At 48.9% G+C, this 14,673-nt stretch overlaps 4 protein-coding genes across 4 annotated transcripts; 3 read left to right on the top strand and 1 right to left on the bottom strand.

Annotated features, from left to right (window-relative positions):
• Positions 1-225: 225 nt before the first annotated feature.
• Positions 226-5,313, top strand: TRUGW13939_10037 (uncharacterized protein; the record flags this gene model as incomplete). Its single annotated transcript, XM_035493153.1, has 3 exons — positions 226-4,033; positions 4,092-4,370; positions 4,424-5,313. 3 exons carry the CDS (start codon positions 226-228, stop codon positions 5,311-5,313), a joined length of 4,977 nt encoding a protein of 1,658 aa, XP_035349046.1.
• Positions 5,314-6,121: 808 nt separating this feature from the next.
• TRUGW13939_10036 (uncharacterized protein) lies at positions 6,122-8,006 on the top strand (the record flags this gene model as incomplete). The annotated part of the gene is made up of 5 exons (XM_035493152.1): positions 6,122-6,203; positions 6,304-6,335; positions 6,405-6,484; positions 6,548-6,629; positions 6,705-8,006. The coding sequence occupies 5 exons, from the start codon at positions 6,122-6,124 to the stop codon at positions 8,004-8,006; spliced, it is 1,578 nt and encodes a 525-aa protein (XP_035349045.1).
• Positions 8,007-9,019: 1,013 nt separating this feature from the next.
• Positions 9,020-10,249, top strand: TRUGW13939_10035 (uncharacterized protein; the record flags this gene model as incomplete). Its single annotated transcript, XM_035493151.1, has 1 exon — positions 9,020-10,249. One exon carries the CDS (start codon positions 9,020-9,022, stop codon positions 10,247-10,249), a length of 1,230 nt encoding a protein of 409 aa, XP_035349044.1.
• Positions 10,250-10,967: 718 nt separating this feature from the next.
• Positions 10,968-13,809, bottom strand: TRUGW13939_10034 (uncharacterized protein; the record flags this gene model as incomplete). The annotated part of the gene is made up of 3 exons (XM_035493150.1): positions 10,968-11,369; positions 11,420-12,568; positions 12,616-13,809. The coding sequence occupies 3 exons, from the start codon at positions 13,807-13,809 to the stop codon at positions 10,968-10,970; spliced, it is 2,745 nt and encodes a 914-aa protein (XP_035349043.1).
• Positions 13,810-14,673: the final 864 nt, after the last annotated feature.

Raw genomic sequence — 14,673 nt, 5'->3', positions numbered from 1 at the left:
TCTCGACGCTCCAAGGCTTTTGTCGTTGACCCGGATCTTCACCAGCATAGCATACCTTTGAAGGGGTCGTCGTCCCATCAACATTCACCGCCCTTGATCCGACAGACCTTGCGCGACTGCTCCAACCCATCATCCCGACTTCAAAGCCAAGGGCGCAGGCATGCGTCCCATGGTGTATAGATTTCTGCTCGACTTACACCCTGTCGCATGACACAACACTCCGTGATGTCCAACATAACGTCGTTCAGGCGATCGCAAACCGACATTGGGGCCTCCGCTGGAAGTCCGATGCGACATGACTCTACAGCCTCGACAGCCTCAACCACATATTCTGTCTTCTCGAACGAAGCACCTCCCAGCCGAAGTAGCACTATTTCTTCAAATGCATCGTCCCTCGGGGGGTTTGGCCACAGACGTGGCAGAAGCGAATTAAATACTTTCGTGCCCATGTCAACAATGCCTGAGAAAAGTTCCACCGCTGCAGAAACATATGGAAGTATTCGTCGCTCCTTGCGACCACTCCCGCAAGCACCGAATTCCTCCCCGAAAACGTCGCAGAAAGATGCAGTCACCCGTCATGCTAGAAGCTATACTATCGACGAGACGGCATACCGAAAGTCTGTATCCCCAGCCGGTACACCAGAACGCAGGATCAGATGGCAAGAAAATGAGGTATCCGACTATGCCACCCCCCCTCGTCCGAAATCTCAGCATTCGCAAAGCCACAACAGTCCCCATCCGCCAGCGCTTACCACGGCTTTCACTGCGCCGGAGCTCGAAACTTTCCAAAAGTCATCGACTGGCCATCTTCGCACCCTCTCCAAGTTTGCAAAGTCTGGAGAAACCGAGGAATTTGTAATCGATTCTACTTTGCCGTCTGTTGTCGGTCTTCATGGCAGAAGGCGCTTGAAACGATCAGACTCTATCCGAGGACCGACTCACCAGAAAAGTAAAAGCATGTCTGCGTCGTCGTGGGCTGCAGGAAATTGGATGGACAAGCAACGACAATTCCTTCAGGCTTATGAATATCTCTGCCATATTGGAGAAGCCAAAGAATGGATTGAGGACATCATAAAAAAGGAAATCCCTCCCATCGTCCAGTTGGAGGAAGCTTTGCGCGATGGCGTGACTCTGGCTGAAATTGTTCAAGCCTTATATCCCAACCGAATCTTGCGCATCTTTCGAAATCCAAAACTTCAATATCGTCACTCAGACAATATTGCCCTCTTTAACCAGTTCTTGGATGAGATGGCTTTGCCCGACATTTTTCGGTTTGAACTGATCGACTTATACGAGAAGAAGAATATCCCTAAGGTGATACACTGTATCCACGCCCTTTCATGGTTGTTATTCAAGAACGGAATAGTCGACTTCCGTATAGGTAATTTGGTTGGTCAGCTAGAATTCGAACACCACGAACTTGAACAAACACAAAAGGGTCTAGATAAGGCTGGTGTCAGCATGCCCAGCTTTTCTGGAATGGGGGCTACGTTTGGTGCTGAGCCAGAACCAGAACCAGAGCCAGAACCCCCTGAAACCGATGAGCAACGCATCGAACGCGAGTTGCATGAAAACGAGGACAGTATTTCTGATCTACAAACGCAAATACGAGGCGCCATCTTGCGCATCCAACTAGGTAATGTCATGAATCAGCTATGGGACAACGAACATTGGATTCTCGATCTTCAATCCAGGATACGAGGCGACTGGGCACGCCAGATTATTGGCTACCGACTGAGCATGCGCCAATTCGCAGTTGGTCTTCAAGCTATCTCTCGCGGCTTTATAGTGCGATCACAAAGACAAAGAAATGAGGATTGGTGGAGAGGCAAGGAGAAGGACGTCTTGAAACTCCAAAATCTAGTCAGGGGTCGGAAAGCAAGAGCCCAGGTCGACCACTTGAAGACTCGGATACGAAAAGAGGAGTCTGGAATCAAGAGCTTCCAAGCAGCAATCAGAGGAGCACTGCAGCGAAAACAGGCACTCGACCAAGTTGAACAAACCAAGGGCGCAGAAGTAGAAGTACTGTCTCTTCAAGCGGCTACCCGTGGCATGCAATGCCGTTCTATCCTGAGCAAAAATACTGCCCAGCTCGAAGCTCAAGTTCCGTCTATTGTCCTTGTTCAATCTGCCGCTCGTGCTTTGGCGGAAAGAGCCCGTTTAGCGACTTTGCAGAAGAGATTGGAGGGTTTGGGTGATCATTGGTGTGCTTTGCAGTCTTCTGTTCGGGGTGGAAAAGCGCGCAAACAACTTCAAACCCTTCGTGACCAGCTTTCTGAACAGCAAGAATCGGTCGTACTCTTTCAGAGCATTGTTCGTGCAAGTCTCACTCGCTCAAAAATTGAGGAGCAGAAGAGTCAGCTGGGACAATCGGAAGCTCAAGTCGTGCTTCTACAATCTTGCATCCGTGGCATGCTGTCAAGAGAGCTAGTCAGCGAAGATCTTCAAGCTCTCGAACAGAACGAACCAATGGTGATCGCCCTTCAATCTCTTTCTCGAGCTGCAATGGTCAGGAAAGACGTTGGCAAGCTTCTTTATGATCTTGAAGGTTGTGAAGACGAGGTAGCCCAGCTACAAGCTCTCGCTAGGGCTATGCTTGTTCGAGTCGACGTTGGAGATTTGTTGTCTGATCTAGAAAATGAAGAAGATATGATTGTTAATCTTCAATCATGCATCCGAGCAACCTTTGTGCGGCGAAGTTTTGCCGAAAAACAACGTTTCTTCCGACAAAATATGGAAAAAGTTATCAAAGTACAAAGTTTTGTCAGAGGCAAAATACAAGGACAGGCATACAAGAGCCTCACAAGTGGGAAAAACCCCCCGGTTGGAACTATTAAAGGCTTTGTGCATCTCCTTAATGACAGCGACTTTGACTTTGATCAAGAGATCGAATTTGAGCGTCTCCGGAAAACTGTCGTTCAGCAAGTGCGACAAAACGAAATGGCTGATCAGTATGTCACACAACTAGACATCAAGATTGCATTATTGGTCAAGAACAAGATTACCCTCGACGAAGTTGTGAAGCATCAAAAGCATTTCGGCGGACACTTCGGATCCTTAATATCGAATTCTAATATGTCCTCGAAAGACCCTTTTGACCTCAAAGCTCTCAACAAGAATTCAAGGAAAAAATTAGAGCAGTATCAAGTACTGTTTTTTATTCTTCAAACTCAACCGCAGTATCTCGCCAGGCTGTTCCGCAAGCTCCGAGAACAAAACACCGGCGAAAAGGAGTACGAGAGGACGAAGCATTTGATTATGGGGTTGTTCGGGTATTCTCAGAAACGACGTGAAGAGTATTATCTCATCAAATTGCTTGTGAAGTCTATCAAGGAGGAAATCCAAAGCTGCCCCTCCCTGCAAGACTGGGCTCGGTGCAACTCTTTCTGGATCAAACTTTTCATGGCTTACGTCAAGTCACCAAGGGATCGAAAATTCTTGCGCGAGGTTCTGAACCCCCTTGTCAAAGAATGGGTTATCGAAAACGCAGAACTCGATCTTGAAAGTGACCCAGTGCAGATTTACCGCTCGGCTGTTAGCAACGAAGAACTTCGTACTGGGCAGAGAAGCAGGCGTCCTCTTGACGTACCGACAGAGGCAGCTATCCGAGATCCAGAAACACGAGCCATCTTCATTCAGCATTTGCAAGATCTTCGCGACATTACAGACCAGTTTTTGGCTAAATTCCAGGAAGCGCTTCTGAGAATGCCGTTTGGAATCCGTTACATTGCCAAAGAATTATACGAATGTCTCCTTGCTCAATACGGACACGAGGATCCTGGCTTCATCCTTCAAGTAGCTGGTCAATGTATTTGGAAGAACTATTTCCAATCCGCGGTACTTGAACCCGAGAAGCACGGCGTGATCGACCGTGGATTGAACCCCAAACACAAGAAGAACCTGGGTGAAATCTCAAAGGTGCTATCCCAAGTAGCATCAGGACGATTATTTGGCAACGAAAATGTCTACTTGCAGCCTCTCAATAAACACGTGGGAGATTCAATATTGCGCCTTGGGGAGATCTGGGCCAATAGTAAGTTTACCAACGCCTTTTCTCATTTTTTTAATTTTATTTTTAACACTGTTTCTAGTGATATCGGTACAAGACGCAGAATCTTATTTCGACATTGATGAATTCAACGACCTTTATGCCAAGACCAAACCGACATTGTATATCAAAATGTCCGACATCTTCTCAATCCACCAACTTGTTGCATCCGATATCGACTTTCTCTGCACGAATCGGGACGACTTCTTCAAGGAAATCATTCGAGAACTGGGCAATGTCAAGTCTAACCAGCATGAGCTAATGACAGTCAGCACATCGGAGATCAGCCTGACGTTACACCCAAGACTTACGAATACCGAAGGTAAGAAAGGAATATTTGTCAATTTTGCCGCAAAATACTTACATGGAATATAGATCCTGAGGCTGGTATCAAAACTCTCTTCATGGAGACTAAGCGATGCATTCTCTATATAATTAGAGTGCAGTCTGGCGCAAATCTCATGGAAGTCATGCTTAAACCTCCCACGGAAGAGGACGAGCAACGATGGAAGTGTCTTGTCCACGACGAGCTCACTACAAGCAATCAAAGAAAGGGAGCCTACTCAGAGGCAAACACGGTCCTTGATCTTAGTGTTCTGAGCTACGCCGATTTGAAGAGGGTTGCACTTGAAAATATCCTGCAACTAGAGAGCTACGGAAAGATCGGCCGTCACAATCAATACCAAGACATTCTGAATGCAATTGCCGTGGACATCCGGACCAAGCATCGACGCAGGATTCAACGCGAGCGAGAACTCGATAGCGCTCGGATGACGTCGTCCAGGTTGAACGACCAAGCCGTCTATCTCGAACAACAACTCAAGACCTACAACGACTACATCGAGCAGGCCATGATTACACTTCAGAACAAGAAAGGCAAGAAGAGGTTCCTGCTGCCATTTACCAAACAATGGGATCACGAACGTGAGCTCCAGAAAACGGGACGAGTTTTCAAGTTTGGGTCATACAAATACTCAGCACGCAACCTTGCAGACAAAGGGGTTCTCGTTCACTGGAAAGGCTATATGGAGCGCCAATGGGATCGCGTCGATCTCACAATATCTAGTAACGAAGTCGGCGTGTTTACCTTGGATGGTAGTAGTGGCAACATGATGATTCCCGGAGCGAATGCCCAGGTACCACTGGATGATCTACTCCAAGCGCAATTCAACAGCACTCAATTCCTGGACTTTTTCGAGGGCTGCCTCCGTGTGAACGTGAACTTGTTCTTGCATTTGATCATGAAGAAGTTTTATAACGAGTAACGGGCATTTGGTCGTTTTGGTGTTTGTTTAGCGTGCATGATGGAATTTTATACGGTCTCTTCGGTTTACAGCGATCAATCACATCGAATGATATCCTAGGGTGGATCGAGGTTATGAATGGGAGAAGGAAAGAGGTTCGACAACGGCGCACTTAGTGTCGTGGTTTATATTCGCATTGATATAGCACCTCGCCCTTTTTTTTTAGCAGCATTTTTCTTCTTATTTTTTGTTTTAGAATCAGCACTGAGCTGTGAGCTGGTGGTTGTTTTCGGTTGGCGGTGCTTGGTTGTGGATATTGATATTGATAGGATTTGCATTTTCATGTACTATTTGCTTTCGACCTGTATGTAAGTTAACTTGAGAATAATATATACTCTTGAAAGTGTTTCTGCTCGGTAACATTAATTGATCAATCAATTGACATCTGGATGTTGATGGTGTCTACATAGAAGACTCCGTAGCGACCAGTATATGTAACATTGAATACAGTTGGTGTATCACAATAACTTTGCAGCTTGTCCCCTGTTAGTTGTATGTTGGAATTAGAACGAAAAGGAAATAAGAATTTTCACAAAAATCTTTCTCTCTCTCTTTTTCTTTACATTTTACATGGTCTGTCTGTATATATTGTAGTACTGAGGAATCACGTGATCTCCCGACGCCACTGATCACTAACAGGGGCAGTTGCGGCTAATCGATCTATCCGTGATATTGCCCTCACCTTCAGGTCATCTGGATTCCGCACAGGATCTCTCACTTTATTTCCCCTTTGGTTATATTCATTGACGAAAAGCCGCCGTGAAATACAATGGATTTCAACAGTCTTAAAGACCAGGTGAGCAACCTGACCTTGTACGACATCAAGGCGGGTGCTCGCAAGTTGCAAAATGGTAAGGTGTCCACGCCAAGGAAGTTGAAGGGATGGAGGAGAAATTGAGAAAAGGGAAATGTTGTTGGTATACCTTTACTGATCGGGGGTAATTGCTTCAGCTGTCATGAACTACACGGAAATGGAGTCCAAGGTTTGTTGTTTTTTTTGTTGTTCTTTTTTTCGATGTTGCGTCGGCTTACCAACAAAACACCCCATTTAGGTCCGAGAAGCCACAAACAACGAACCTTGGGGCGCATCCTCGACTTTGATGCAGGAAATCGCCAATGGCACGCATCACTAGTCGGTCCACCCTCCTCTGACACCACGATACGATGCAATCCGCGGCTGACCGGGTCATTATAGTCAATTGCTCAACGAGATCATGCCTTTGATCTACAAACGGTTCACAGAAAAGACGGCAGAAGAGTGGCGGCAGATATACAAGGTGAGCCAGCAGAGAGTTATTTAATGAAGGGATTTTTCGTTTGTTGCTGACTACTCGATACTAAATGATAAATAGGCGCTGCAACTTCTCGAATTCCTCATCAAGAATGGTTCTGAGCGGGTCATTGACGATGCTCGGTCTCACATGTCTCTTTTACGAATGCTTCGCCAATTCCATTATATCGACCCCAATGGCAAGGACCAGGGTATCAATGTCCGCAACCGATCGCAAGAACTAACCAAACTACTCGGCGATGTCGATGCTATCCGTAACGAGCGCAAAAAGGCTCGCGCCAACCGCAACAAGTTTGGCGGTATGGAAGGTGGCGGCATGGCAGGCGGATTATCCGGACAGGGAAGTGGACGATACGGCGGGTTCGGTAGTGACAGTTATGGTGGATATAGCGGAGGAGTGTTTGGTGATGGTGGCGGGTTTGGTGGAGCCAGCAATATCAGTGATATAAGCAGGGAGTCCGGCCGACGAAGCAACCGGTTTGAAGAGTACGACGAGGGCGACGACGAGCTTTCGGCACCGATACGGCGACGAACGGAACCAAAGCCACAGGCCAAGGAGCCCGAACCACCCAAGCCAAAGGAAGCAGATTTGTTTGATTTTGGCGATGATGATGAGGTCACCTCCACTGCTGCTGGAAAACAGCCGGCTGCTGGCAATAATGGATTGGACATACTTGGGTCGGGTGCGGATGATGATGACTTTGATGACTTCCAGTCGGCATCACCGGCCGCCGCGCCGTCTGCTCAGTTCTCGGCAATTTCTCCTCCTGCGTCGACAGTTACAACCACATCAAGCACCCAGTTCGCTGCCCCCAAGCCGGTGTCTGCGTCCCAAGGTGCCGACTTGAGCGGACTTGCTGGGTTCACTTCTGCCACACCCACGCCGACCGGTTCCGCCACGATATCGCCGCCTCTTTCCTCAGCGTCTTCATTTGCTGCACCCCTGCAACAGCAGCCTGCTATCAAGCCAACAGGATATCAAGCAGTAACACCAAACTACTACACCTCGGTCAATACCAACGTGAACCAGCCCATCTCGCCATCGGCCGGTGGCAGACCTGGTCTCCACCAGACCACTTCTTCGTTCTCCTCTCTGACCGCATCTTCTGCATCACCAGCTGCTGGAGCTGCCAAGCCGGCAGCGTCGAAATCATCTGGCGGCGACGCGTTCGGATCTCTCTGGAACACAGCCAGTGCTGGCGCCGGTATTCAAAAGAACGCGCCCAACAAGGGACCTAATCTGGCAAGCATGGCCAAGGAAAAGTCCAGCGCGGGCATTTGGGGCACCCCTGGTGCAGCTTCATCACAGCCAAAGCCTCCTGCCCAAAGCGGTGGATCAGCCTTTGACGATTTGCTGGGCTGATAAAGTTGGTCATGTTTCATGGTTTGTTGTCACACACGCTTTGAGTTGAATCCTGTCTATACTATTCCATTTCGACTTGTGGTGGAAGCTTCAACGGTCTTTTTTATTCTGTGATTGGTTGTCTTTTTTTATATTGTCGATTTCAAAATTAGCCTAGTTTTTCTTACCTTTCCATCTTTTCCATCTTTCCACTCTACTTGATTCTGCGTGCTGTCTTTGGAATCGGGGCTGGCGCAGTGAAGAAGTGATATATACTCGAGGGCGTGTAAAAGTACTTATTCAGACGAATCTAGCCAATCAGCATAGAGATTACTGCCAAGGCCCCAGTCTTACATAAGCAAGCTCTATTAAATCTTAGCACTCCATTCGGCGATGCCGATTGGCTCCCGGCTAGGCGGTATGGAGACGCAAACGATCTTAAATCGACTAGCAGAAGATTATTGTCCTGACTTGTTGTGGACTTGTATCAGACAGGAATAGTCCTATATTTGTCTCTTCTTTGTTTCCCTAAAGCTCACCCCCTTTTGCACCAGCGCCGATCAGTTATTTTAATAATGTAGCCTAAGCTGTAAAGAAACTAAGGTATTCCATACCACTAAAAAAGGTCCCCATTTTTCGTTTTTGATACAGGTGGATAACAGACCGACACTATGCCTAAAACGGACGCTATCGCTTCCAGGCAGCAGCGAATATCTGGGCAGTATGGGGGAACGTGGATGTGCGCTGAAGACGCTTTGGTCGGAAGAGCCCCCACTCTTCTGTGCAGAAAAGTTGTATCGCTCGTACCAAGTTATTGCGAGAATGAATAGTAAATAATACGCGGCTGATACCACGGTATTATTTATTGCTATCAGGACCCATCAGGTTATCTGTCAGCTCGCCTCAACTCACCCCAGATCCATTATTCACCTTGCTTTCTTTCGGTTTCTTATTTTCTTTCCTTTGAAATATTCATTTTGGATATCCCAAAAAATAATAATTTTATATACCATGCCCTTCCGCTCGACACTCCAATGCTAGCCCCACTTCTAAAGAGCGGGCGCTTCCTGCGCTTGGTTGCCATCGTCACTCCTTTACTCCTGGTCTTGTTGTATATCTTGCACGTCAACTGGGAACCATTGCATCGGTCTCTCGGGACGACTCAAGCTCCTCAGAGCAGCAAACCGTCTTCTGTGCCGGTGTCAAACTCAGAGGAGACGACCGCGAGACCTATTTCTTCATTTTCTCCTAAACCCGACTCTTCCGACGCCGATTATTACGACTCACGTCCTCCTTCTTCTCCTTCTACAAACAATATTCAAAATGAAAACAGCCCCCTTTACAAAACCGCCATCCTAGGCATCCCCGACAAGGTCTGGCAATCCTCCAAAACCAACCAACTCGAAAAGAACCAACTGGAATGGGTATACACCTGGACCGAGAAAAACCCATACCACCGACAGGAACTACTCACCGACGAATCCGCCGTAACCTTTGTGCGCGCGAAATTCTCGGCGACTCGACCCGACCTTGTCGAACTGTACGAATCAATCCCGATTCCGATCTTGAGGGCCGATCTGTTGCGGTATCTGATGGTGTTGGCCGATGGCGGGATATGGAGTGACTTGGACGCGACGTGCGAAAAGGAAGTGTCGGAATGGGTACCTGAAGAATACCGCGACAAGCCGATTGATATGATTGTTGGGTTGGAGTTTGATATGGAATGGCATGGGGAGGGAACACAGGTAGCATCGCAGTTTTGCAACTGGGTATTCGCAGCACGCCCGTCGTCGCGACACTTGCAGGCCGTCGTGGACGCTGTGGCCGACACATTACGCAAAATCGCCGCCGATAACAACGTGCCCATGCAGAAGCTTGAACTGGAGATGCTGTCGGATGTGGTCGACGTAACCGGGCCAAAAATCATGACGGTCTGGGTGCTCAAAAGTCTCAGTAAGGCGCTGGACCGGCCCATCGATGACCGCGAGTTCCATCATATCAAACAGCCGAAACTGATTGGTGATCTTCTAATCATGCCTGGGAACTCGTTTGCGGCCGCCCAGAACGGGCATCCGGATGACCAGAGCGACGAGCTGGTGTCGCATCACTATTGGGGCTCGTGGAAGGACGCCGACAAGGAGGCCAAGGAGCACAAGAAGAAGCTCCAGGAGGAGGCCAAACAGAAGGAGGAAGAAGAGGCCAAAAAGAAAGAAGAAGCCGCAAAACAGGCAGAAGCCCAGAACCAGGCTGATGGAGTAGTGTAGTTATGTTCCTTGATATAGAGTTTTATGATGTTTGTAAATTACGTTTTAATTGACGTTCCTAATTTTTTTTTTTTTTTTTTGGTTTAGACCGGGGTCATATTTCATTATCATGTCATACACCAGTGACATACAGTTAAAAAGATTGCACTACGAATTGGATCAATTGATACATCCACACCGTCCTACCACCACATGTGCAGTTGACGTAATGCTAGTTATATTGATAATTCATAATTGTCATAGTCACACGATGACCCATATCTGCACGGAAAACACAGCCCTCAAGTATCAACCACAAGAAGCAACAAGATATATAATACATAACCCCAATAATAATCCATCACCAATAAACAGCCAGAATCATACAACTCATGCAATCCTGGAATATTAGAAAAGAAACATTAAGAGTCCCTCCAAACTCTCAAGCAATAAATATAAAAGAAGAAAGAAAAAGGCAGGTCGCAAGATAAAATGCAACATGAAACAAAAATTTCCAGACATGAAATAAAAAGAAAATCATGCACCAGTGTCGTTGAATCGTCCATGTCATTCACAATCGGGGACTACCCATGAATATACATCCTCGGCCTATACTTTGTTTGTTTGTATAGACCACAGGGCGTTACGTGTACTCAAAAGGAACCAACAAGCGGATTCGCTGAAAAAGTCGAAAAAAGTCGAAAAAGTCAAATAAGCGTCACGGTTAAAATAAACGAATCTACCGGAATTCGTCATCTCCCTGGTCTAGCTCGAGTTGGCCAATACGTTGAACCAGCTCCTTTGTTTCGCGGGCAATCTCAAAGGCAATGGGTGGCAGTTTGCTGGTGATATCCCTAAGGTGCTCAGGGCTATCAACCTCTTCTCCCTCAGCTCCCGTGCGTGACAGTCGGTCAGAGCAGTCTGCTAGGGTCTGGACTACTGGTCCAAGGCGTTCTCGTACTGTTGGACTGATCTCTGCTTTGTCCATGGCTTGGTCGGTCGATGACACCACGTTGCCGACAACAGCCGATATCGTGGCAATGTGACCGCCAATCGATGAGATGGGTTCTTCGCTGCGGATGCTGGCAACTAGCGACTGGATGGTGTGGATTAAACCCTCGGTTTGGTCTTCGAGGTAAAGCTGATTTTGTTAGACAAATGACTTAAAACTTAGCGTAATGGTATACATACCTTGAGTTCTTCTAGCTCATGGTCCTGCGGGCGCAGTCCATAATTGGCCTTTCCAATTGCAAGAGCTTGGACGCCAGGGATGCCACCGCGAGACATCGTGTGGCGGTGAGCTGTGCTTCGAGGTCTAGTTGATGGAGAACTGATCGCACTGTACACGGAGCCGTTGTGGCTAAGCCGGCCCTGGCTGGGAGCAACGCTAAAGTAACCAGGAGACTGCATCGGAGCGATGTTGTCTTGATCTTCCTCTTCCAGGTCCTCGGCAGGGCTGGCAGAAATCTTCACTTGCCGAAGGAGCTCAATGACGGCCGTGCTGAGATGAGATGCAGCTGCATCGAGCAGTGAGATGGGTGACAAGCCACTGGAGCTGGCAAAGTTCTTTGATGCGGTGATCAAGTTATTTGCAGTGGTTGAAACCTTAGACTTGGCACGCTTCTGCGAGAAAGGCAGCTCCTCGCCCTTTTGGACGATTTCAATGTCATTGATGATGTGGCGAACGGCAACAACAACAACCTTCATCTGGTCCAGAACCAACCCGGGCTCACCGGAGCGCGCGGTACGGAGCAGCTCGTCGACCGAGATTTGGAACTTGGTCACATGGGTATCCTTGACCATGCCATTTGGTTGCATGAGTTCGTTTTCCTTGGCAAAGTTGCCCACATCTGCTCGGAAGTTGGAGATGCCAACCGAAGATGTACGGAGATGGCGTAGTTGTGTCTTTGCCTTGATATAGCGGCTCTTCCATTCCTTGACTTCTTCTTCGAGCCGATTGACATCACGAGAAAGCTTCTCTTCTCGCTCCCAGGTAGCGTTGCTGCGTTCCGACATTGCTCTCATTTCTTTCAAGAAAGTCGCCGCGTCTCGTCGGACCTCCTCAGTCGTGTTGTGGTGTTCCTGCAGCTCGACCTGCAAGGACTGATGCCGTGATTCCAGCTCTTCGTATCGCTGTTGCAATTCAGCATCTCCGCCGGTACTGTGCGCCGCTCCAAGTGCTTCAAGCTGCTGAAGCAGATCTTGCTCTTTACTCGAATGGTTCTCTTGTAACTCCTCGATTCTCGATTGCAGATACGTGTTGGCATTTTCGACATCTGCCACCTTGCCTTCCAAATCGGCTTTTAGGCTTTCCCATTCCTCACGTTCACTAGTGCTTGCCTGTTTTGTTCAGTATTCATCTTCTTCACATGGAGCAAAAAACCTACCTGCGACTTTTCATGCTCGTCCTGCAGACGAGAGATCTCCTGGTCTTTGCTCTTCATCAAACTCTCCAATTCGTCGATACGTTCTTGCAACGAGGTAGCTTGTGCCTGGCTGTCTGCCAACAGTTTCTTATCGCCAATAGTCGCGGTCGTTCCTCGTCGGCTCTGCAGGACATCCAATCCAAAAGCATCACTGCGTCCGTCAAAATCATCATCCAGATCGTCGTCATCATCCTCTACCAAGGTACTCTTGTTAGGCACCATGGTGTTGCTCTGGAATGACTTTGGCAGCGGTCCATTTTCGTCACCGGGGCTCATACCACCACCACTAAGCGATTGCTGGCGCGGCGGGAAGCGACCACCGGGAGGACCTCCTGGCGGAAACCCCCTGCCGGCCGGACCAGGACCTCGCGACCCCGGTCGTGGACCGCCGGGGAATCCAGGTGGTGGGAAGCCGTTGGATCCCGGACGGAACGGACCTCCACGCATGCTGCCTGCTGGACTGCCCATACGAGGCATATCGGGACCAGCAAATTGCGGAAAGCGACGCTCCAACTCGCAAAAGACATCGGTTGCGAGGTCGCGAAAGCGAGGCCCCTGCAGCGAAGCCAGCTTCTGCCGAGCCTGGTTACGTTTCTCGTGGAAATCGTTACGGGGAGGGAGGAAAGGCGGAATGTCTGGTCGGGGAGGGCGGTTGGGTCCACCGGATGCTTGTTGCCGGCGGATCAGTTCGTCAAAGACGTCGGTACTCAACTCGTGGAACTGGGTGGCCGATAGCCGCAGCAGCTTGTCGCGCGCTTTATTCGTTTTCATGGCGGCTCTCTCGCTCTGGTAAGGGTTCCCCAGGTAGCGGCGCAACGCATTGTAGTGCTGAGCGAGCGCTTCTTCAATTCGCCGGTGTCGGCCGCCATGCTGGTCGGACAAGGTGCCCACGCTGGATCTCGCAGCGATGGAATTGGGAGGAGACGGGTTGCCTGGATCCCCAGGCCGTCGAGGCGCGGGTTGGGCGACGTTCAAGCCCATCGAACTGGGAGACACAGGACCGGCAGAGACTGGAGGAGTCGCCAGCGTTCCTCGATTCGACATTGTGGGCGAGAAGGGGGGTTCTTGCTTGAGGCCTAGTTGGTACTGGCCGATGCCAGACCACTCGCTTCCATCGACGGAAATGGGAGACATGGTGCCGTTGCGACCATTCATGGTGAGCTAGCGAGTGCTGTTCTGTGCGAGGGCTGTCTCCATTCACAAAAGCAAAAGCGACATCGACGTCTAGTAGTATTGGGATTCCGGTCGATCAGCTCGATCTCTCCAGCACCACATGCAGGCGTGCGATTCGCGTTTCAGAGTCGTCACAAAGTCACCGATTTGACGCAAGGAGAGCAAGAGACAAAAAGAGGCGAGGCGAGTCACACAGTCAGACAAGCGGAGTTCTTCTTCTTCGTCGTCTTCTTCTTCTTCTCGCTCCCCTTCTTGATGAAGAGAGTCGAGAGATGGAAAACACTGCACAAACTAAGAGAGAGCGCGCAGAACAGGGAACGGGCAAGAGCAGCCAACGGGGGCGGGCGCTGCACAAAGCGGAGGCAAGAGCGACGGAATCGTGTGGCTAGACCAGCCTCTAGTGTCAGGAGAGCGCTGCTAGTGCGAAGCGAGGCGCCACAGCCACAACATACTCCTCTGAATTAATTATTGGTTAAATAGTTAATTGGCATTTAGACTCGATACTAGATAGGGGTCGCCAGGCCGAGGTAGCAATACTACCAGCTCTGCTATAGAACTAAGAGAACTAAAGGTGCAAATGTAACTCATTGATATATATTAATCTCTTTTTCCGCCGTGCAGCAGCAGCTACTACTGCCACTAACCTGCTAGGAACCTAGCCAGTAACTACTTACTCCTACCAAGGTACGTATGCGTACTTACGAGTCCAACCGATACACTTTTCAGGGCGGCCCAATCAGAGCACGGGCCCTACATGGAGTCTTATCCCAGCATAATAGCATTATTTATTACTATATTGAATTACTATTACTATTCCTCTGTTCCGTATGAAGTGATAGTAATATT

Source organism: Talaromyces rugulosus, chromosome V, assembly GCF_013368755.1.
Source record: "Talaromyces rugulosus chromosome V, complete sequence".
Lineage (NCBI taxonomy): Eukaryota > Fungi > Ascomycota > Eurotiomycetes > Eurotiales > Trichocomaceae > Talaromyces > Talaromyces rugulosus.
The sequence above is the reverse complement of the archived record's forward strand: the minus strand, read 5'-3'. Positions and strand labels throughout refer to the sequence as shown.